Genomic DNA, 23,477 nt, shown 5'->3' on the forward strand with positions numbered 1-23,477 from the left:
GATGATAAATTCTATTTTAGACAAGTTTTATTTGTGGTCCCATGGTAATTCATGAGGGAAAATATTTGGTAGTTTAGGATAGAGTTTTGGCTAGAGATTTCTATTTGTTATAAAACTCCAATTCTGAGATTTTTAAAAAATGTCTTCCCAACCAACGATGTAAACTAGCACTAAATCTGTCATTCTGATTTGACCTAGTTTGGTTCTTTACACATTTGCAGGGGCAGAGCTTCAACTTGAACTTAGGGCAGTGTGACATACATGCTCTTACTCTGGAACACGTTGCCCTAAGAAGTGCCATTGATTTACATTTTTGTACTTCTTGTCCACTTATGATATTTTATATGGTTGTTATTCTGGTCAGACCACTTTGGATTATGATTTTTAAATGCAACTTGTAAAACATTTTTTACATGTTTCTAAAGAACATTCATAATACTGTTCAATGTTTAATGATTTATATGGTATTATCACATTGCTAAGTGATAATTTACTTATTTTGTCCTCTTCCTTTGGACGTTTTACTCTCTACTCTTTTTTTTGTTTGTTTTACTATAATGAACATGAATCGTGTTAATAGCCTTTTGCTTTGTTGGATTGTTTCTTTAGGATACATTTCCAGACATATACTTAGAACATCAAAAACATATGGACATCTTTTTGATTTCTCATGTGTTATATTACATTGCAAAGAAAAGAAATTACAAAAATTACAGTGCTGCTAGTTGATAATAAACTTCACCCAGCACAGTAAATGGTACATGTTGGTTACTCAGACCATTTGTAGAATGAGTTTGGTTTTGTAATTTAAATTTGGTATATCCATTCTTTGCTCATTTATCTCTTAGCATTTAAAAACTTTTTAAATTGTAATAAAATATACTCAACATAAAATGTACCATTTTATGTATACAATCCGGCTGGGTGCAGTGGTTCACGCCTGTAATCCCAGCACTTTGGGAGGCCGAGGTGGGCGAATCACCTGAGGTTGGGAGTTTGAGAGCAGCCTGACCAACATGGAGAAACCCCGTCTCTACTAAAAATACAAAATTAGCCAGGCGTGGTGGCACATGCCTGTAATCCCAGCTACTAGGGAGGCTGAAGCAGGAGAATCTCTTGAACCTGGGAGGTGGAGGTTGCGGTGAGCTGGGATTGAGCCATTACACTCCAGGTGGGCAACAAGAATGAAACTCCGTCTCAAAACAAAACAAAAAAAAGAAAAAACCACAATCCTGGGGTATTAGGTACAGACAATGTTGTACAACCATCTCTCCATTTCAAGAACTTTTTCATCATCCCAAACAAAAACTTTGTATGCATTAAACAGTAACTCTTCTCTAGTCTTCAGTAACCTCTATTTTTCTTCTGTCTCAATGAATTTGCCTATTCTAGGTGTCTTATAAAAAGGGAATTCTACAATATAATATGCAAAAATTTTTTGTCTGGCTTATTTCACTTAACATAATGTTTTCAAAGTTCATCCATGTTATAGCATGTATCAGAATTTCATTTCTTTTTATGGCTGAATACTGTTCCATCATTTGTATATAACAGGTTTTTATTCTTTTATCTGTCAGTAGACACTTGGCTCGTTCCCCCCTTTAGGTTATTGTGGATAATGATCCTGTGAATATTGATGTACGAGTTTACTATCAACTAGCAGCACTGTAATTTTTGTAATTTCTTTTCTTTGCAACGTAATATAACACATGAGAAATCAAAAAGATGGGCATACGTTTTTGATGTTCTAAGGATATGTCTGGAAATGTATCCTAAAGAAACAGTCCAACAAAGCAAAAAGCTATTAACGCGATTCGTGTTCATTATAGTAAAACAAACAAACAAAAAAAAGAGTAGGGAGGAAAACGTCCAAAGGAAGAGGACAGAATAAGTAAATTATCACTTAGTAATGTGATAATACCATATAAATCATTAAACATTAAACAGTATTACGAATGTTCTTGTTTGAGTTCTTGTTTTCTTTAATCTGAGTTCTTGTTTTCATTTTTTTCAGATCATATAATTCTATGTTTAACTTTCTGAGAGACTGTCAAACTATCTTCCACTAACTGTACCATTTTACATTCTCACCAATAATGGATGAGGGTTCTGATTTTTCTTCATCTTCACCAACATTTGTTAGTTTCCATTTGTTTTTGATTATAGCCATCCTAGTGGGTGTAAAGTGGTATCTCTTTTTTGTTTGTTTGTTTTGTTTGAGACAGGGTCTTGCTCTGTCACTCAGGTTGGAGTGCAGTGGTTCAGTCATGGCTCACTCTATACTCAACCTCCTGGGATCAAGGGATCCTCCTGCTTCAGTTCCCCTGAGTAGCTCAGACTACAGGTGCGTGCCACTATGCCTGGCTAATTTTTGTGTTTTTGTAGAGATGGGGTTTTACCATGTTGCCTAGGCTGGTCTTGAACTCCTGGGCTCAAGTGATCCACCCGCCTTGGCCTCCCGAAGTGCTGGGATTACAGGCATGAGCCACCACACTAGGCCTCATTGTGGTTTTGATTTACATTCTCCTAATGAATAATGATGCACTTTTCAAGTGCATATAGGTCATTTATATATCTTTGGAGAAATGTCTATTCAGGTCTTTGCTAATTTTTGAATTAGTTTTTTGTTAGTGGTGGTGATGAATTGTAAGAGTTCTTTATGTATTCTAGATGTTAATTTCTTATCAGATATATGAATAGCAGCTATTACCTTCCATTCTGTCATTCACTGTCTTGGTAGTGCCTTTTCAGGCACAAAAGTGTTTTTTTTTTTTTTTGAGATGAAGTCTTGCTTTGTTGCCTAGGCTGGAGTGCAGTGGCACGATCTTAGCTCACTGCAGCCTCCGGCTCCCGGGCTCAAGCAATTTTCCTGCTTCAGCCTCCTGGGTAACTGGGATTACAGGCGCCCACCACCAGGCCCCACTAATTTTTTGTATTTTTAGTAGAGACAGGGTTTCACCTTGTTGGCCAGGCTGGTCTCGAACTCCTGACCTCAGGTGATCCGCCCACCTTGGCCTCCCAGAGTTCCGGGATTACAGGTGTGAGCCACCGTGCCCAGCCAAGTTTTTAATTTTGATGATGTCCACTTTTTGTAGTTTTTCTTTTGTTGCCTGTGCTTTTGGTCATATTCAATAGATAATTGCCAAATCCAGTGTCATAAAGCCTCTATGTTTTCTTCTGAGAGTTTTATAGTTCTTATGTTTAGGTTTTTGATCCATTTTGAATTAATTTTTGTATTAATTTTTGGTAAGGGTCCAACTTTATTCTTTTGCATGTGGCTGTCCAGTTTTCCCAGGACTATACCATGGGTGACAAAATTGTGCTTTCCCTGTTGAATGATCTTGGTACCCTTGTTGAAAATCAATTGATCATATATGCGAGGGTTTATTTCTTGACCCTGTGTTCTATTCCATTGATTTATATGTCTGTTTCTATTAGACGTTATCTTTATGTATCTTTACCCCACTGTTCTCATTGCTGTAGCTGTGTACAGTAGTAAGTTTTGAAATCAGGAAGTGTGAGTCCTTCAATTTTGTCTTTTTTGAGATTGTTTTGCTTCAGTGTCTTGAGATTATTCCATATTAATTTTAGGATGGACTTTTCTATTTCTTCAAAAAGATGCTGTTAGGATTTTGACAGAGATTGCCTTGAATATGTAGATTGATTTGGGTAATATTGTCATCTTAACAACATTAAGTCTTCTAAGCCATGAAGATGGGATGTCTTTCCATTTATTTATGTCTTTAATTCCTTTCAACTATGTTTTGTGGTTTTCAGTGTACTGTTTTTTTCCTTCCTTGGTTAAATTTATTCCTAAGTATTTTATTCTTGTTGATGCTATTGTAAATGGAATTATTTTGTTTTATTTTTGGATTGTTCATTACTAGTATATCAAAGTGCAATTGATTTTTGCGTGTTGATTTTGTATCCTGCAATTTGCTGAATTTATTTATTAGTGCTAACAGATTTTGGTGTGGAATCTTTAGGTGTTTCTATGTACAAGATCATGTCATTTGTGAAAAGAGATCATTTTTCTTCTTCCTTTTCATTTTTAACGGCTTTTGTTTCTTTTTCTTGCCTAATCGCTCTGGCTAGAACTTCTCATACTATGTTGAATAGAAGTGGTAAAAGTAGGCATCCTTGTCTTGTTTCTTGGGCTTAGAGGAAAAGCTTTTAGTCTTTGACCATTGAGTATGATGTTAGCTGGGGGCTTTTTTATATGCTGCTTCTATCATGTTGAGGAAGTTTCCTTCTATTCTCAATTTGTTGAGTGTTTTTTTTTTTAAATCATGAAAGAGTGTTGAATTTTGTCAAATGCTTTCTTCTGCGTCAACTGAGATGATCATGGTTTGCTTTTTTCTCATTATTTTGTTAATGTTACGATCAATTTTCATATGTTGAACCTCCTTTCATTCCAGAAATAAATCCCATTTGATTATGATGTCTATTTAGATTTTGAAGACTGTTTTTGATTTTTAAACTTTATAAGAGCTCTCTATAGAATGTGTGTGTGTGTGTGTGTGTGTGCGTGTGTTTATAAAGTAACAACTTTAAACATTTGGTACATTTGATAAAAATATTTCCCTCATTCTCTTGCTCTTTTAGTTTGGTACTTTTGTATATTACAGAAAGTTTTAATTTATATTTTTTAACCTGACCTTTTCCCTTACTGCTTTTGTTACTATATAGCTGAAAATGGTATTCTTGTATATAGGATAATTTTTCTTTCTTTCTTTTTTTTTTTAGCTTTTTTTCTACTGTGTTCTAAAATATTTATCTCTTTAGAATATGGAGTTTACTTTGGTGCATGTGTACAGTGAGGATTTCCTTTAAGGTTTGGTATTTCCCATCTCGTGTAGTATAGTGAGTGGTTAGTGTTCAGATCCTGGCTGCACCACTTGCTAGCCTCGGGACCTTTGGCACTTAACTCTTTGGGCTTAATTTCCTCATCTGTAAAGTGGAGATAAGAGTATATCTGTTTCATAAGGCTGTTTTGAAAACAAATGAGAGAAAAACTTGGCAGGGGGCCTGGCATGCCATCAGGGCTCACTGAGAGCTAACTGATGTTGTTACCATTGTTACTCCAACCTTAAGATCATCCTGCTTATTTACAAAAGGTTTCTCTGTATTTAGAGTTATGGTTTATTTCTGAATTTCATATTCTGTTTCATCAATTCTTTTACTGGTGCTGTATGGTGTTATTGTTGCTTATTCTTCTTTCTCATGCTATTTAAAGTTTCTCCAAATTTTAGAATCATTTCGTCAAGTTTCAAAAACAAAGTAATCTGTTCGAGTGTGTGTGTGTGTGTGTGCGTGCGTGCGTGCGTGCGTGCGTGCGTGCGTGCGTGTGTGTGTGTGTGTGTGTGTGTGTGTGTGTCAGGGTCTCACTGTGTTGCCCAGGCCGGAGTGTAGTGGCATGATATTGGCTCACTGTAGCCTTGACCTCCCAGGCTCAAATGGTCCTTCCACCTCAGCCCCCCGAGTAGTTTGGACTACGGGTGCATGCCACCACGCCTGGCTAACTTTTGTATTTTTTTGTCGAGATGGATTTTGTCATGTTGCCCAGGCTGGCCTTGAACTTCTGGGCTGAAGTGATTTGCCCGTCTCCTTCCCAAAGTGCTGAGATTATAGGCATAAACCACTGCGCCTGCCCAATCTGTGTGAATTTTAATGTTAAATATATGCATTAATTTGGGGCAGGTAACCACGTTTGCTGAATGCCTGCCTGTCACTGATAAAATCAATAACTTTCCACAAAATATCAACTAAAAATGCTATAGTAGGAAAGCCTGAATTGACTGATAACTGAGGAAGAAATGGAAAGCTATTAAAGAACTGCCTGTTCCCTCAAAGGGTAGCAGGATTGGATGGATTTTTTCATACATTCTTCCAAGGATCAGATAATCCCCATGTTGTATGAACTGGTTAAAAACATAGAAAAATCACTCTCAGAGGCAAAATGATTCAGTTTCCTAAATCCATTGCCGTCTCCCCCCAACTCCCTTATGTTCAGTGATTATGTCTTATTCAACATCGAATCTCTGTGCCTGGTTTGTAGGAGGTGCACAATGTGTTGATTAATCTGAGAGGAACATGGCACAACCAAAGACAGCTTGCAGAGCAGCCAGCCCCAGCCTCTGATGTTATAAATGTGGATGTGCTGGTGGTGGGCCAGTTCTGTTGTGGGCTTGGGTCAGACCTCACTTGAGGACTGTGATTACTCTTGGGCTTTAAGCTTTGAGAGAGGAGAGGAGAAATTAGAAAAGGAAATGGCAGGCCTCGTATACAGGATTTATGAGCAGGTTGTCTGAAAATAGGATGAGCTGCCTCACATAATAGTATTTTTCCTATCATTGCACAAGCTTAAGCAGAGTCTTGGGTAATACTGTAGAGGGGCAGTCACATGCCTCATAGTGGATTGGGCTGGATTCACTTACTTTCTTTTCTTTGTCTCTTGCTGCTTTCTTCTGACTTTTGAGCTTATAAAAATGTATGTTAGAAGCAGTGTTGACAGTGTTTGGCAGCTTTATGGGCATGTGAAGAGTGGATAAGGAGGAGGAGATGAAAATAACAGAGGTTTTGAAACAGGGTGTTTGGGGATGGCACTCTTGGCGATTGGAAAAATAAAATGGAAAGCCATTCTGGAGGTGGGTGGATAAGTTTCGTTTTGGTTGGGTCATATAGTATTTGAACATAAGAATCCCAAGAAAACTTTTATTAAAAGCTATATTTATTGAATGTTACCATTTTCAGGTACTGTGCAATGTGAATCATTTAAGTTTTTGGTGACCCATGTAGAAAGGAACTGATCTAGTCTAAACATGGAACTATCTCTTAAATCAAGATACAGCTGTAATCATATAGATGCTTTTCCTGAGTTAGTTGTTTTACATCTTCCTTTGTGTGACTTAAAGTTTTTAGTTTGACTCTGCTACTTTTGTTTTATTTGTGCATGGCTTGATGGATTTTTCCTGTCCCCATCTATACACTTGTCACAATGAGGGGCTGCTAAATAGGGCAGTGTTCTCTGTTTGTGTAGTCCCCACAGCTGTTTCCTATAGTAAAGACTCTGGAAAACAATGACCTCATAGTTTCCACAAAAAAAAAAAAAAAAAAAACCTTTTATATTTAGTAGGGGAAAAGAAATCATTCAGAATTCAGTAATTTAAAGTTATGTCCTCTGTTGCTTCTTCCTTCAAAAATATTATTGTTTGCTCTGCTAATTAATTGTTCATTGGCTGTTCCTCAAATGACCTTTTATGTTTAACAAACAACATTTTTGCAGTGGAGCACGTCGGGATATCTTGTCTTTCATTTGATTGTCATCTTTCTCTATTTAGAAATCATTGTTTTAAGCCATGGACTGTGGCATTTCCTAGCGCAATTGGCCAGTCACTGAACATCTGTTGCTTCTTCCCTCCAGCTGTTGGGTTCGGATGGTAGCAAACAGTGTGTCCACAAATAAACAGTTCACGCTTTAGAAGATTTCATAGGACTGGTCAGCAAATGCCTTTGTTGGTATCTGCTTCTACTGGAAGGAACTCTTCTTTGTAAACGCATTACTAGCTCAGTACATGTTTTGGCTTTAATTTTTGGTATTCTTTTGATCTTGAAGAGCAAGGCAGAGAGCCATCTGATTGTCAGAAGATTTAAGAAACAATAATAATCACAGTGATGGAAATGCCGCTTATTTGTGTAGGGCCATATCATTTACAAAGTGATTTCATGTACACAAGCCCAGAGAGAAAAGCAAGCTGATGATGGCAGGTTCCATGTGCCTTTTATGGTTCATTAGAGTTCTTCAGCATCAAATGCCCTCCCATTCGTTGCTACGCTCATTTTACTGCTTGCTCATTTCAGTCCTTTAGTACTCTAGTGACACAACAGGTTTCTGTGTTTGATCCTGTCCCCAACAACATTTTTGCCAATGAGTTGGATGAGGACCTCACCTAGGTATATTAATTGAATTTGTAAATGTCTTCTACAAAAATTTGACTGGGTATGGTGGCTTATGACAGTAATCCCAGCACTTTGGGAGGCTGAGGGTGGAGGATTGCTTGAGCCCAGGAGTTCAAGACCAGCCAGGGCAGCATAACAAGATCCTGTGTCTACAAAAGTAAAATAAAATACAACTTTAAATTGTTATTATTTTTAGACAGTCTTGCTCTGTCGCCCAGCCTGGAGTGCAGAGGCACGATCATAGCTCACTGCAGCCTTGAATTGCAGGGCTTGAGATCCCTTGCCTCAGCCTCCTGAGTAGCTAGAACTGCAGGTGCACAACACTACCATGCCTGGATAATTTTTGTGTTTTTTTGTGAGGTGGGGTATGTTGCCCAGACTGGTCTCAAATTCCTGACCTTGAGTGATCCTCCCACCTTGGCCTTCTAAAGTGCTGGGATTACAAGCGTGAGCCACAGCGCCCAGCTGAATTTGTAAATGTCTTGACGGGTATAGCGTATACTCCAAATTAGAGAATGCAAGTCCATTAAGATCTTTAATTAAAATTAACGGCTAAAATGGAATAGAATCCTGCATCTTGCATTTGGATCCAAAAATGAACTAACTACCCCATACCACCTATGTGAAAGGACCTGGGTGTGTTACTAGCACATGACTTACGCTGATGTATCTATCAAAAGTGTTTAAGGTTTTTATGCTACCTTCAAAGAAGTATCTTGATCTGGGGTGGTGGGTGATAGTGCTGTTCCTGTCAGACCACACCTAGGATTTTATGTTTACATGTCATTCTGGAAACCTAGGATATCATGTAATTTCTGGGCTGACAAACTGTAGCGTGTCTAGAGTTGGTGGTGGAAGACTCCCTAGGGGAATCTTTCAGCAGGGAGAGGGGATTACTTTGAGAGAAGGCATTTGTCTTTGCACATAATTCCAACTCCTGTAGTTCTGGCCCTCATTATGTCTCAGTCACACAATTGCAGTAGTCTTCTAGCCCCTCCACTATTGCTAAACTCTGTCCTTTCTAATTGGTAGTTTTTATTTTTTAAAATTTTATTTATTATATTAAAAAATATTAGAGATTGGGGTGTCACTTTGTTGACCAGGCTGGACTTGAACTCCTGGCCTCAAGTGATACTCCCATCTTGGCCTCCCAAAATGCTGGGATTATGGGCGTGAGCCACCACACCTGGCCTAATTGATAGTTTTGGTTGCTGCCAGATGAGTCTTATTAAAGTTTACTTGAAATTACATATTTTTCTTTTCAACAGTTGCCATTGCTTTTTTATACAGAAAGTACCATGTAAATTTCTTAGCTTGGTATTTAAGCTTTCTCATGATGAAACCTTGTCTTCCCCCCTGTCCCGGAAAGGCAGAGGAACACAGGGAAAGAGCTGTAGCATCAGAGACTTTGGTTCAGATTCTGAGACCTGAGGCAAGTGATGCATTCTTCATAGGATTGATAACAAGGAATAGGTGAGAAATGTATGTAAAGTGCCTAATATGGTGCCTGGTATAGAGAACTCTGTTAGCATTATTATTTCACAGTCCCCTGACTACTTTGCTGGCTATTGTTTGTTCCCTATACCCTCCCACCTGTAGTGCTTTTTCTGTTTTCTCCTTCCTGGGTCCAGAGTACACCCCCACTTTACTAGTTTTGGAAATTGCTCTTACATTAAAGTTCCCCTAGCCTCTGTAGTTGGACATTATGGCTTCCTCATTTGAAAGCAGGTAACATTTTACATGGAACCATGTTAAAGTACTTGTACACTTCTTTCTTAGTTATGTTTAAATAATAGTAATAATAGCCAAATGTTCAGAAAACCTTTCTTTGTGAACATTTCAACTATATATAACTAAGAGGGGAGATCAGTACGATGAACCTGCATTTCCCTGTCACCCAGCTTCAACAACTACCAATTTGTGGACAATTTTATTTCATCTATATAACCTTTGCCTTTACTCTCCCCAAACTTTTGAAGCAGCTTCCAAATGTATTTCATCCATAAATGTTTAAGTATATATCTCTAAAAGATAAGGATGCTTTAGAAAAATCATAATGCCATTATCTGCCTAAGGAAAACGAATATTCCTTAATTAGTGTTCATATTTCTCTGATATTGTTTCTGTCTGTCACACACATATATACGTACACATATATGTGTACAACTGTGCATATATATTTCCTACACTTTATATAAGGATCCAAATAAGTTTCCAGAATTTCAATGGATTGATACATCTGTTGTCGCTCACATCCTCTCTCTCTCATTTATTTCATTTTTCCTCTGGCAGTTTATTTGTTGAATGCGTGTTTGTCTAGTAGAGCAGAGCTCTTCAAATTATTTGTGGTTTAGGACTAATTTTTAAAATTTCCAATCTATTGTGGGCTGTTTGTAAAATACAATACAAATGAATTAATAGAAAAGTGACATAAAAAAGGCGTATGTAAGACCAGCCCCATTAAAAAAATTGTTAAATTCAGAAGACATAAAGTTATGGTTTAATTTGTAAATACTTCTAAATGCTTACTCTCAATTTCTATAATCTCATCATGGACTGGCAACAGAAACTTCATAGTCTTGATTTTTTGTATTATATTCCAGTAGCTTCAATTAAGATGTTCCTCTGTCCATGTATTTCCTGTAAAATGGTAGTTAGAGCTAGAGGTTTAGAGACTCGTTTGAGGTTTTTTTCTCCTTCTCTTTTTGGCAAAACTTTCTGTGCATGGTGTTATAAACTTCCATCAGAAAGCCTGCACTGTTTGGTTCTATCTCTTGTGGTGCCAAGAATCACTGGTAATTGTTCCTTGACCCGTTAATTTATTAAGGGTTGAAAGTGGTGAAATTATAATTCTAACATTCCTTTTTTACTTGTTAGCTGGAACACTTCTACAGAGACTCTTGTCCAGTTATTTGGTTTCCCTGAAGTAAATTTTGCAGAAGAAAGACTAGATAAAAGCTTGATTTTTCCCCCTCCTTTATTTTCCAGTTTTCAAAATTATTACTTGATTTCCAGTTGTGTTTAGTGAATTTTTGTAACCTTATGAGCTCATGGGTTTAAGCATATTTGATGTAGTCAGTCATAGTTTTTAACCTTATTGATGCTCAAAATTGTCCCATTTTTGTCCAGTGGGACAAGTCGACTCTCAAGTCGTTTTGACACTGTACTAGTAGCCTGGCATGTCAAACGAGAATGCAAGGATGTTAAGATGTTCCAGGCTCATCATTTCTTGCACCAGATCTGGAATTAGTCATTTCCAGATACTGGAATCAGGTTCCTTTGGTACGGTGGTACTGAGAGACCACAGTTGAGGCATGAGGGATGTACATGGTTTCTAAGAAAGGGGTGATTTCTTTTAAAGCTAAATCATGAATTCACATTGATTATTCCAATACAGGGTTTTGGGGTTTTATTGACCCTCATTGGTCTTATATCTGTGGCTCGTTCCTCCCATGCTGAAAATCCTATTTGTAGCACCAGCGTAAATTCTCATTTGCCTTATCCCACAGTATGCTCCTAAGTCTCAGAATAATAATTCCAGTACTACCACCAACAATGTTAGTATTTGAAAATGGCTTAAGACTTATTTGGTAGTTTTTTTGTCCGTAGCATATATTCTACTAGGACCGTGTGGTACAAATTACTTTGTTTTAAAGTTACTTGGAATAGTTCTCTACGTGGTTTTGTCATCGCTGGATATATAGTTAATATTAGTTGTTTCAGCCAGGCACGTTGGCTCACGCCTGTAATCCTAGCACGTTGGGAGGCTGAGGCGGGTGGATCATGAGGTCAGGAGTTCAAGACCAGCCTGGCCAAGATGGTGAAACCCCGTCTCTACTAAAAAAAAAAAAAAAAACCTACAAAAATTAGCCAGGCGCAGTGGTAGGTAGGTGCCTGTAATCCCAGCTACTTGGGAGGCTGAGGCAGGAGAATCACTTCAACCCAGGCGGCAGAGGTTGCAGTGAGCTGAGATCGTGCCACTACACTCCAGCCTGGGTGACAGGGTGAGACTCCATCTCAAAAAAAAATCAGTTGTTTCTTTTTTAATCTTTTTTAAAATGAGGTTTTCTTTTTTTTCTTTGAGATAGAATATTGCTCTGTCGCCCAGGCTGGAGTTCAGTGATGCGATCATAGCTCACTGCAGCCTACCTCTCAGGCTCAAGTGATCCTCAGTCCCTGGAGTAGCTGGGACCACAGGTGCTCACCACCATGCCCAGCTAGTTTTTTATTTTTTATAGAGATACTGTTTCACTATGTTGCCCAGGCTGGTCTCGAACTCCTGGGCTCAAGCAGTCCTCCTTCCTTGGCCTCCCAAGGTGCTGGGATTACAGGAGTGAGCCACCACACTGGCCCATTTGTTTCTTTTTTTTGCTTTTGATTTTGATAGATTGGTTCCTATCCTAAATTTGATTTTGTCACATCATAATTATATTAAAAAATACAATATATGGCTGAAGTCAAATCTGCAAAACAAGATCTATTCAGAAATCTAGCTCTGTCTCTGATCCTTCCACTCGATTGCCTTTCTCCCTAAATTTTATGATTTATTCTTTCATTGTTTAAATATAAGGCAGTATGTGTAGGTATATATTAATATTTGTGTGTATTCATATATGGGTGTGTATTCATGTTCTCTCTTGTTTAGATAAATGGTAGCACACTATGGATAATTTTCTCCTCTTGCTTTTTTTCGTATCGGTAACATATGAGTGCTTATCACATGCCCTGCACAGTGGATTATTTTATTTGCTCCTTATAATGTTGTAAGGTAGATGCATGTGTTACAATTTCTGTTTTATAGTTGGAGACAGAGGTATTTCTGTGTAGACCTTTACTTCTCTGAGTCCCTTTTTTATTTGTTTTCTTTTCTTTTTTTTTTTTTTTTTTGAGACAGTCTCACTCTATTGCCCAGGCTGGAGTGCAGTGGTGTGATCTTGGTTCACTGCAAGCCCCACCTCCTGTGTTCACACCATTCTCCTGCCTCAGCTTCCCAAGTAGCTGGGACTACAGGCGCCCGCCACCATGCCTGGCTAATTTTTTTTTTTTTTTTTTAAGTAGAGACGAGGTTTCACCATGTTAGCCAGGATGGTCTCCATCTCCTGACTGTGATCCACCTCCTGACCGTGATCCACCTGCCTCAGCCTCCCAAAGTGCTGGGATTACAGGTGTGAGCCACTATGCCCAGCCTTTTTTTTTTTTTTTTTTTTTTTTTAAAGAGACAGGGTCGCTCTGTATCCAGGTTAGAGTTCAATGGTGCAATCATAGCTTACTGCAGCCTCAAACTTGGGCTCAAGCAATCCTCCCACCTCAGCCTCTGCAGTAGCTGGGACGACAGGTGCCTGCCACCACTCTCAGCTAATTAAAACTTTTTTTTTTTCTTGTTGAGACAATTCTTGGTATATTGCCTAGGCTGGTCTTGAATTCCTGGCCTCAGGTGATCCTCTCGTCTCAGCCTCCCAAAGTGCTGAGATTATAGGCATGAGGCACCAAGTATGGCTGCTATGATTCCCTTTAACCCCCATAGTAACTAGTCGTGACCCTTGTGTGCATATTCATGAGCAAATGAATGAGCAGGGAATTAACTTCTCTATTTACTTTACTTTGAGCAATGATGGGAGCAGAGAAAGGCTGTTTCCAAACTCTAGAGAAGGAAATTAAACGCTTTCTTTATTTGAAGGTTATGGCTCTCTGTAGCTGGAGAAGAATAATAGTAAGAACTTATTCCCTGACCAGAGTTGCTCCCAGTAATTACACAGATACATTAAGTTGGAAAGTTCTTTAATCTTCTAAAAATAAGAGTTCCTTTTTAACAGTACAGTGACAACTTGGTAAATCTTCCTCATTTCAGAGTCTTCGTGTCATGGAAGTTATAATAAACTAGGGTAGCTAAGGAAAAGGACAAACTCCTTTAAAAGCAACAGCTAGTGGAAAATATCTACTAGTTAATGATTTCACAATTTTAATAGTGACAGGAAGAAAGGAGAGTAGCTTAATTTCCCTTCAGATGGGAAAGAAAGGAGTATTGGCTGCTTTTTATTTTATATCCAGCTGGAGGAAGGGGTTAGTTACCCTTCAGGTTCTATTGTGATGTCAGGCAGCTGGTTAAGCTGTTGGAGCTGCCCCCACCCCTTCCCAGATTCTGTCAAGCGTCAGAGGGTAGAGCTGGGGGAGGTGGAGGGCATCCAGGGTCAGAGGCTACTCTTTCCCTTTTGAAAATCTGTGAGCCTTTGAGTTTTGAACTTAGTGAGACTCCTAGTGCAGCTGAGATCTTGGGCAGGTCACTGAGCCTCAGTTTCCATATTTTCCTTTTCATTGCCACATAGTAATACCATCCTCACAGATCGTGGTGTTTAACAACCATTGACTCCTTTACACCTGAGTGGTGAAAACATTTTAGCAAGAACAACCAACCAACACACCAACCAACTCAGCCTGTGACAGCAGGTCTGGGACATAAGAAAGGGATGCTGGTAGGACAGAGGCGTAGAAAGGATCTTGCAAAATATCACCATAGTTAAGTGCTGACGAGAAGTACCCTCCACCTCTACACTTTCACTGGGTCTAGCTTTGCAAGTCTGATTGTTTTATAGCTTACCTTTGATGCGTAGATGCTCTAGGGTTTTTTTAATTTTTTTATTTTTGTGAGACAGAGTCTTGCTCTGTCACCCAGGCTGGAGTGCAGTGGCATGATCTCGGCTTATTGCAACCTCCACCTCCCGGGTTCAAGCAATTCTCCTGCCTCAGCCTCCCAAGTAGCTGGGATTACAGGCACCCACCACCACACCTGGCTAATTTTTGTATTTTTAGCAGAGACGGGGTTTCACCATGTTGGCTAGGCTGGTCTTGAACTCCTGACCTCCGGTGATCCACCCGCCTCAGCCTCATGCTAGGATTACAGGCATGAGGCACCATGCCCGGCCATGATGCTCTAAATTATGACCACTTGAATTTCAGACTGTTTTTGAAGAGGTGGTATTTATTTATATCTCCAGTGTTCTAGTGCTGGATGACTCACTGAGGAGTATGTCCCGGAGAGGGCACTCACTTCTCAGTATGATACATTCTGTGCCATTGTATCATCGTTGAATAACACAGTGATAATCCATGTGCCTGGCATTTTGGGGAATGAGTCTTTTACATAAGTGACTTCTGAGGTAACTACTTATTTGAACATCAGATCCTTACAATTTTAACCTTTTCTTTTGATTAGATGGCTTGATCATATTATTTTGTACTCATTGCCAGGGTATTTGTTCCTTGGTGACTTAGGGTTGTTATGAACATCATTGATTGATCTCCTTTTAGGTAATATGGAGGTTTCTTTTGGGGCTAGTGGGACTACATAGGCCCTATTGAGTGGTTCTGGATTGCTATATTGTTCGAATTCTTATTTCTCCTATGATATTTCCTTTCATTGCTCCCTACCATCTTCATGCTAGTTTTCTCTTGCTTTATCCTGTTGCTGGGATCCTGTACCTCCTACTTCCTCCTGTACTTTCCTTCTTTTTTTTTGAGACAGAATCTCACTCTGTCTCCCAGGCTGGAGTGCAGTGGTGTGATCATGGCTCACTGTAGCCTTTATCTCCCAGGCTCAAGCAATTTTCTCACCTCAGCTCCCCGGTAGCTGGGACCACAGGTGTGCGCCACCATGCCTGGCTAATTTTTAAATTTTTGGTAGAAACCAGGTCTCTCTTTGTTGCCTGGGCTGGTCTCAAACTCTTGGCCACAAGTGATCTTTCTGCCTTGGCCTCCCAAAGTGTTGGGATTATAGGCATGAGACACCATGCCCGACTATTTTGCAGTTTCTAATCTGCTTTTTAGTTAAGTAACTAGATAAATAGAATCGGCTCTAAATAAGATTAACTAAACTGAGTTAGAGTCTGAGCGTCTGACTAAATTAAGAAACTTTAGTGTTTTTCCATTTTAATGTCAACTTTTTAATTTTTTATTTTATTTATTTATTTATTTATTTATTTATTTGAGATGCAGCCTTGTTTTGTTGTCTAGGCTGGTGTGCAGTGGCATGATCTCGGCTCACTGCAACCTCCCTCTCCCAGGTTCAAGTGATTCTCCTGCTTCAGCCTCATGAGTAGCTGGAATTACAGGCGTGCACCACCACGCCTGGCTAATTTTTGTATTTTTAGTAGAGACAGGGTTTCACCCTGTTGGCCAGGCTGGTCTCGAACTCCTGACCTCAGGTGATCCATCCACCTTGGCCTCCCAGAGTCCGAGGATTACAGGCGTGAGCTGCCGCGCCCAGCCTATTGTCAACTTTTTGAACAAAGTATGGCATACATACAGAAAAATATATATGTCGTTAGCGTACAGCTTGATGTGTTATCCTAAAGTGATAATTTGTAACCCAGATCAAGAAATAGGACATCTCTAACACTCCAGAAGGTACCCTTTCTGGAATGTTAGACTGTCTTCTAACACCATCCGTTAGACCGTCTTCTAACACAATTGATTAAACATAGACTGTCTTCTAACACCATCGATTAGTTTTGTCTGTTGTTGGACTTTATTATGAGTGAAATAAGTATATATTGTTTTAAAAACAGCTTTATTGAGATACAGTTAACCTACGATTTAATTCATCCATTTAGTGTACAGTTCGATTATATTCTTGGAGTTGTGCAAACATTATCACAATCAATTTTAGAACATTTTTAATTACCCCCCAAAAAACCCCATACTCATTAGCAGTCACTCCCTATTTCCCTGGAATATTCCAGCCCTACATGAACGCTAAGCTACATTGTGTCTCTATCTAGTCTGGACATTTCAGATAAAAGGAATCATATATGTGGCCTTTTGCATCTGGCTTCTTTCACTTAGCATGATATTTTCAAGATTAATCATCTTGTAGTATATATCATACTACATTCCTTTTTATAGCTGCAAAATATTCTATGAATATTTCACATTTTGTTTATTCATCTGCTGATGGACATTTGAGTTGTTTTTACTTTGGCTATTATAAATAATGCTGCTGTGAACATTCATGTACAGATTTTTATGTGGAGATGTGTTTTTGTTCCTCGGGTATATTTTAGAGATGGAATTGCTGGGTCATATGGTAACTGTGTTTAATTGTTTGAGGAGCTGTCAGGCACTTTTCCAATGTTGCTATACCATTTTATTCCCATGAGCACTGTGTGAGGGTTCCAGTTTTTCCATATCCTCATCAACACTTGTTAATGTCTGTCTTTTTCATTACAGCCATTTGAGTAGCCGTGAAGTGGTATCTCATTTGGTTTTGGTTTGCAATAAGTATATATTCTTTTGTGTCTGGGTTCTTTTGCTAAAATTTGATATTAGATAACATCTATTTCTGTAAGAGTAGTGTCTAAAGTTTTGTAGGAAACATGGAAAATATATGCAAGTTGAAATAATAAAATTGACTTACTTGCCTTCCCCTCCCCTATGTGTGTATAACGTAATTGATATCAAACCATATATCCAGATTTTCATCATGTGATCTTTATTTTGTATTGTCTTATGAGTAATTTTCATCATAAAAACTTTTCAGATCATTATATGAAGGTACTATAACCTATTTTTGGGCATGTAGATGGCTTCTGGTTGTAATGAATGTATTTTGTACATTAATCTTTCACTTTTGATTATTTCTTGAGGCTATATAAAACGAAATTCCTTTCAGTAGTTACCTATTTCAAAGGCTCTTAAATCATATTATTACCTTATTTACAGAAGGATTTTACCACTAGCATTGTTAAGAATGTGTGGTACCCCACTGTTGTAATTAAAAAAGAAATCTTTAAGTTGCTAAGTAGAAAATAGCATTTCATTGTTTTAATTTGCATTTCTTTGGTTAGTAGGGAGAACAGCTTGATCTATTCTTTGAAGTTACTATGTGATAGTAACATTTTGATACTAGGGAATTGCCCTATTTTGATTTCACACTCTTCTCTTTGTTTACTGTCTGTATATTCACACACTCATCCATTTAGCATCCACATAAGACAGGCAGATGACCAAGGCCTGAACTGACTAGAACTGGTAAAGATTGGGCCGGGCCCGGGCAGGCCTAGGCTGGGAAGGTTCTAAATTGTACTTTGCTAGGAGAAGACTGGAGCCAGGATGAGCTGGAGGTGTCTGTGCTGGTTTTTAGGAGCTCTGATTCTTGTGTCCAGGATTGAAAGAATGAGCGGAGGCTGTGATTGATTGGAGGCCTAAGAGTCAGCCTGGCTTGCCTGTCAAGTATCCATACGGTTGGCTGTGTAGAGTGCCACAGCAGGTCTGTGACTTGCAAGCGTCTCAGGCAGTTACAATTTACTGGGAGTACTCTGGGTTTATGGCGATGTCAATGCATAATTTATAGTGAAACTTGCTGGATCTGCTTATGAATAGTCTCCCTTAGTTACTACTAAGTGATGTTGCAGTTATAAAAATGCAATAGCAGAATAATGAGTCAACGCAAGGTTATTTCCAGAATATTTCGGATCCCCTTATAAAATCGGCTTCAGTCAAAAACATTTTAGGTCTGTTGTAATAAAATGTCAATATATTCAAAATCAAGAGGATTTTGCCTCTTGTGTGTGTATATATAATCTGTGTGTGTTTATAGAAGAAATATATGCATCTTTGGCTTAGGGGTAGTTCAAGGCCTTATCTCATTTTTCCTCTAGTCCTTGCCTTTCCCATCTTATTCTGCCTCCTGGGATGTATAGGTCACTTTACTTCCACTTCGGAGAGGAGCACCACTCAGTGAAGAACATTGATTGGCTCTTGTGCTGTGGGCAGGGTCATTGTGCTGAGTTCGTAAGTCTGTATGTTCCTCCTCTACCTTCTTTTACTTGCTCAGAAAGCTGCCACTGCCATTCTTTTTTTCTCTTCCTAGGGTTAAGCATTCATCTCCCACCACCTGGCAAGCCAGGATGGCCTGAAAAGGCCACTGGATGTAGCTGTAGGGATACATTCTTTTTCTCTCTCTAATTTTCCTTTGATGCTGGCTGCTATCTCTTTCCCCAGTGGTTAAGATCCAGAGGTTGGTTTGGGCTTTGGGTTTAGAGTTAGTATAAATGGAAAACTTTGGTTTAAAGCTCCATAGGTCTGTCTCTTGTGTTTAAACAGCCTGAGATATCATTGACACATAAAAATTGTGTATACTTAAAGTGTACAACTTGATACTTTTTAAACCCTCAACCATTTGTAATGTTTCATGACAGGAATATATAATAATTTATTAGATATTTAGGTGGCTTTTCAGTTTTAACTTTAATTCTTTCAGATTATCATTCTTCCTGTATGATGACCAACTTGCATTGGGACTGGACATTTGCTTTTTTGTGTTGATTGTAAGTCAAAATTTCCCCCCTTCCTCCTTAAAAAAAGGGTTTGTTTTACTATAGTTTTGAATGGTAGATTGTGTTGGAAAAATGAGAAAGAGTCCAAAAAGAAGATATTTTTGAGTTACTTGAGTTAGTTGATTGGGTAGTTAAATACATTTTGGTGACCTGAGCTGACTCTAAACTTGGAGTCAGCAAGTCTTGGCCACTTAAGTTGTGCGGGGAAGGATGAACTATTGGTGGAATTAATCTCCACCAGAAGAGCAGCTTGAGCATTTAAGGTGAAGAACACCCCCTTTACATTACTGATGAGAGACAGATGGAGTTCCCTGAAGCCAGATCTTTGTCTCTGGTGTGTTTGCTTTCTCTAGCATCCTGGGACACTTGGGCAGGACATAGTTCTTCACATGCTGCAAGATGAGAGACGGATGGAGTTCCCTGAAGCCAGATCTTTGTCTCTGGTGTGTTTGCTTTCTCTAGCATCCTGGGACACTTGGGCAGGACATAGTTCTTTACATGCTGCAAGATGAGAGACGGATGGAGTTCCCTGAAGCCAGATCTTTGTCTCTGGTGTGTTTGCTTTCTCTAGCATCCTGGGACACTTGGGCAGGACATAGTTCTTTACATGCTGCAAGATGAGAGACGGATGGAGTTCCCTGAAGCCAGATCTTTGTCTCTGGTGTGTTTGCTTTCTCTAGCATCCTGGGACACTTGGGCAGGACATAGTTCTTTACATGCTGCAAGATGAGAGACGGATGGAGTCCCCTGAAGCCAGATCTTTGTCTCTGGTGTGTTTGCTTTCTCTAGCATCCTGGGACACTTGGGCAGGACATAGTTCTTTACATGCTGCAAGATGAGAGACGGATGGAGTCCCCTGAAGCCAGATCTTTGTCTCTGGTGTGTTTGCTTTCTCTAGCATCCTGGGACACTTGGGCAGGACATAGTTCTTTACATGCTGCAAGATGAGAGACGGATGGAGTTCCCTGAAGCCAGATCTTTGTCTCTGGTGTGTTTGCTTTCTCTAGCATCCTGGGACACTTGGGCAGGACATAGTTCTTTACATGCTGCAAGATGAGAGACGGATGGAGTTCCCTGAAGCCAGATCTTTGTCTCTGGTGTGTTTGCTTTCTCTAGCATCCTGGGACACTTGGGCAGGACATAGTTCTTCACATGCTGCAAGATGAGAGACGGATGGAGTTCCCTGAAGCCAGATCTTTGTCTCTGGTGTGTTTGCTTTCTCTAGCATCCTGGGACACTTGGGCAGGACATAGTTCTTTACATGCTGCAAGATGAGAGACGGATGGAGTTCCCTGAAGCCAGATCTTTGTCTCTGGTGTGTTTGCTTTCTCTAGCATCCTGGGACACTTGGGCAGGACATAGTTCTTTACATGCTGCAAGATGAGAGACGGATGGAGTTCCCTGAAGCCAGATCTTTGTCTCTGGTGTGTTTGCTTTCTCTAGCATCCTGGGACACTTGGGCAGGACATAGTTCTTCACGTGCTGCAACTTGATCATTCTACATTGTCTGCATTCCTCCTTATTTCTCAAATAACACGCCAATTAGATAAACGGCATTTTTGTTTCTGGGCCATATTTCAGTCATAGGAAGAAATACAAATTGCCACAAAACAAAAACTGCTTAACAAGGATTTATTTAAGAGCAGATAAATTCCCTGAAGCCTCAGGGTTGGTGCAGCTGTAGTTCATTTGTGCTTTATGTCTAACTGAGAATTGACATTTAGAATGAAGAACGTGAGCCCTGTAGGATGCTGAGTCCTATATGGGGACAAATCATTTTAACGTACTTTGTTGAAGAAGGATTATGGGCAAAAATATTTTAAGGCTTTTTTAATCAGCTGAGGTTGAAGAATAGTGGTAACTGGCCGGGCACGGTGGCTCATGCCTATAATCCCAGCACTGTGGGAGGCTGAGGCAGGCGGCTCACTTGAGGTCAGGAGTTTGAGACCAGCCTGGCCAACATGGTAAAACCCGTCTCTACAAAAAATACAAAAATTAGCTGGGCATGGTGATATGCGCCTGTAATCCCAGCTACTTGGAAGGCTGAGGCAGGAGAATCGCTTGAACTCGGGAGGCAGAGGTCGCAGTGAGCTGAGATTGTGCCACTGCACTCCAGCCTGGGGGACAAAGTGAGACTGTCTCAAAAAAAAAAAAAAAAAGAACAAAAGAAGAGTGATAACTTTGAAAAGTTACTTTGTTTCTCTGAGGCTAGGTTTTTTCATCCATAAATAAGAATACAGCATACGGAATTTCCTAAGGGTGAATTTATTTATTTTATTTTATTATTTTTTTGAGACAGAGCCTTGCAGTGTCGCCCAGGCTGGAGTGCAGTGATGCGATCTCAGTTGACTGCAACCTCCGCCTCCTGGGTTCAAGCGATCCTCCTACCTCAGCCTGTAGAGTAGCTGGGATTACAGGCATGAGCCACTGCACCCAGCCATTAAGGATGAATTTTATAGAAAATAACATCTATAAGCAATAAGCGTAATGCCTGATACAGTATAAGCGCTCAATAAGTATTAACTGTTATTGTTACCCTTTGCACCAAGCATTGTATTTGCTAGGTATTGGGGAAGTAATATTGAGTAAGACATTATTCCTGTTCACTGTCTAGTGATGCATGTGAGATGGTATGTCCTGGAGATATGAATAAAACGTAATGTAAGAAGTCATATAATGCGCTTATGACAAAGGAGCCTCCCATAAGTTTTGGTGCTTTTGGAAGTGAAACTCCGGAGCTTTTCCAATGTGGCTGTGTTTGTTCTCAGACTTGGCTTCACATTAGAAATAGTCATTAAAAATAAGTCACACTTGAAAAAAAAATTAGCAGTGGGCTGCTGCCAGGACATGGTTTTTATTTTTAACTTTCCCCAGGTAATTCTAATGTGCAGCCAGGATAGAGAACTAATGCTTTAGATATTTTCTCGTTTTCTTTCTCTTTGGCATTTTTAAGGATTGTGTAGTATCATAGGGTGATTCTTTTCTTTTTTTATTCTATTTTTCAAAACTAACATAATAGCATCTGTACAGAGTTTTAGACTTTACAAAATGCTTTTATGATCTCATTAAAGCCTTACAGTAATCCTTTTAGAAAAGCATTACTATCACCATTCCCATTTTGCAGAAAAGATGACTGAGGCTCAGAGAAGCACATGTTAAGTAAAAAATGGTAGAAAGTTTGGGCGCAGAGGCTGACACCTGTAATCCCAGCACTTTGAGAGACTGAAATGGGAGGATCACTTGAAGTCAGGAGTTCGAGACCAGCCTGGCCAACATGGTGAAACCCCATCTCTACTAAAAATACAAAAATTAGCGGGACATGATGGCGTGCACCTGTAGTCCCAGCTACTTGGAGGCTGAGGCAGGAGAATTGCTTGAACCCAGGAGGCGGAGGTTGCAGTGAGCTGAGATCGCACTACTGCGCTCCAGCCTGGGCAGAGAGAGACTCCATCTCAACAACAACAACAACAGAGAGAGACTCCATCTCAACAACAACAGCAACAACAACAACAACAAAAATAAGAAAAGGAAAAAAATCAAAAGTAGTAGAATGAGAACTTGAACTCTGGTATTCATAATCCAGTCTTTCTTTTTCTACTGCATTTCTAGCAGAAAGTTTTTACCATTGTGTAAATACTTACTTGGAGGTCTTCTCTTGCTACTTGTATAATCAGTTGGGACAACTTTTGCTCCTTGTTTGTCTGGCTGAATCCACTTATAGGATATTCCTTTCACTATTTCTCCCTTTTTTCCTGGCTCTTGACCATACTTCATCCCTTAGTTTTGTGGTTTCACGAGTCAGTTATAATTTCTTGAAATGCAGTAACCATTACTCAACCCCTTTATTATAGCCTTTTCTTTTAGGTGAGGAATGCATACTTTACTAGTCGTTATTCAGCAATGAGTCTTTGCCACTAGGTCTTTGTGGTACATATGAATTTGCTTAAAATCTGACACCAATCTTACAGCAGTGCAGATATTCTTTGCTATGCAGATCTGTTTGGTTCCTGAGTTTGGATCCTGAGAACTTGGATATGATGGACACCTATACTTGAGTTATCCTATGCTTGGCCCTCGTGCCTGGAAGGATCAGGAGCTCTGTACAGGTTGACCATCCTAAATCTGACAATCTGAAATCTGAAATGCTCCAAAATTTGAAACTTTCTGAGCACTCACATGATGCTCAAA

At 39.4% G+C, this 23,477-nt stretch overlaps 1 protein-coding gene across 2 annotated transcripts in view; it reads left to right on the forward strand.

Moving 5' to 3' along the window:
• The window catches only part of USP31 (ubiquitin specific peptidase 31), a 90,217-nt gene that overhangs the window by 11,113 nt on the left and 55,627 nt on the right, over positions 1 to 23,477 (forward strand). The window contains exon 1 of one of the 2 annotated variants that reach the window (XM_063654631.1): positions 19,372 to 20,713. The exons of the other annotated variant lie outside the window; for it this stretch is intronic. Coding sequence (XP_063510701.1) covers positions 20,660 to 20,713 — 54 coding nt within the window. The 5' untranslated portion in view covers positions 19,372 to 20,659. Of the gene's footprint in view, positions 1 to 19,371; positions 20,714 to 23,477 lie in introns of those variants that run through there. 2 annotated transcript variants of the gene reach the window in all.

The sequence above is a fragment of the Pongo pygmaeus genome, chromosome 18, assembly GCF_028885625.2.
Source record: "Pongo pygmaeus isolate AG05252 chromosome 18, NHGRI_mPonPyg2-v2.0_pri, whole genome shotgun sequence".
Taxonomy (NCBI): domain Eukaryota; kingdom Metazoa; phylum Chordata; class Mammalia; order Primates; family Hominidae; genus Pongo; species Pongo pygmaeus.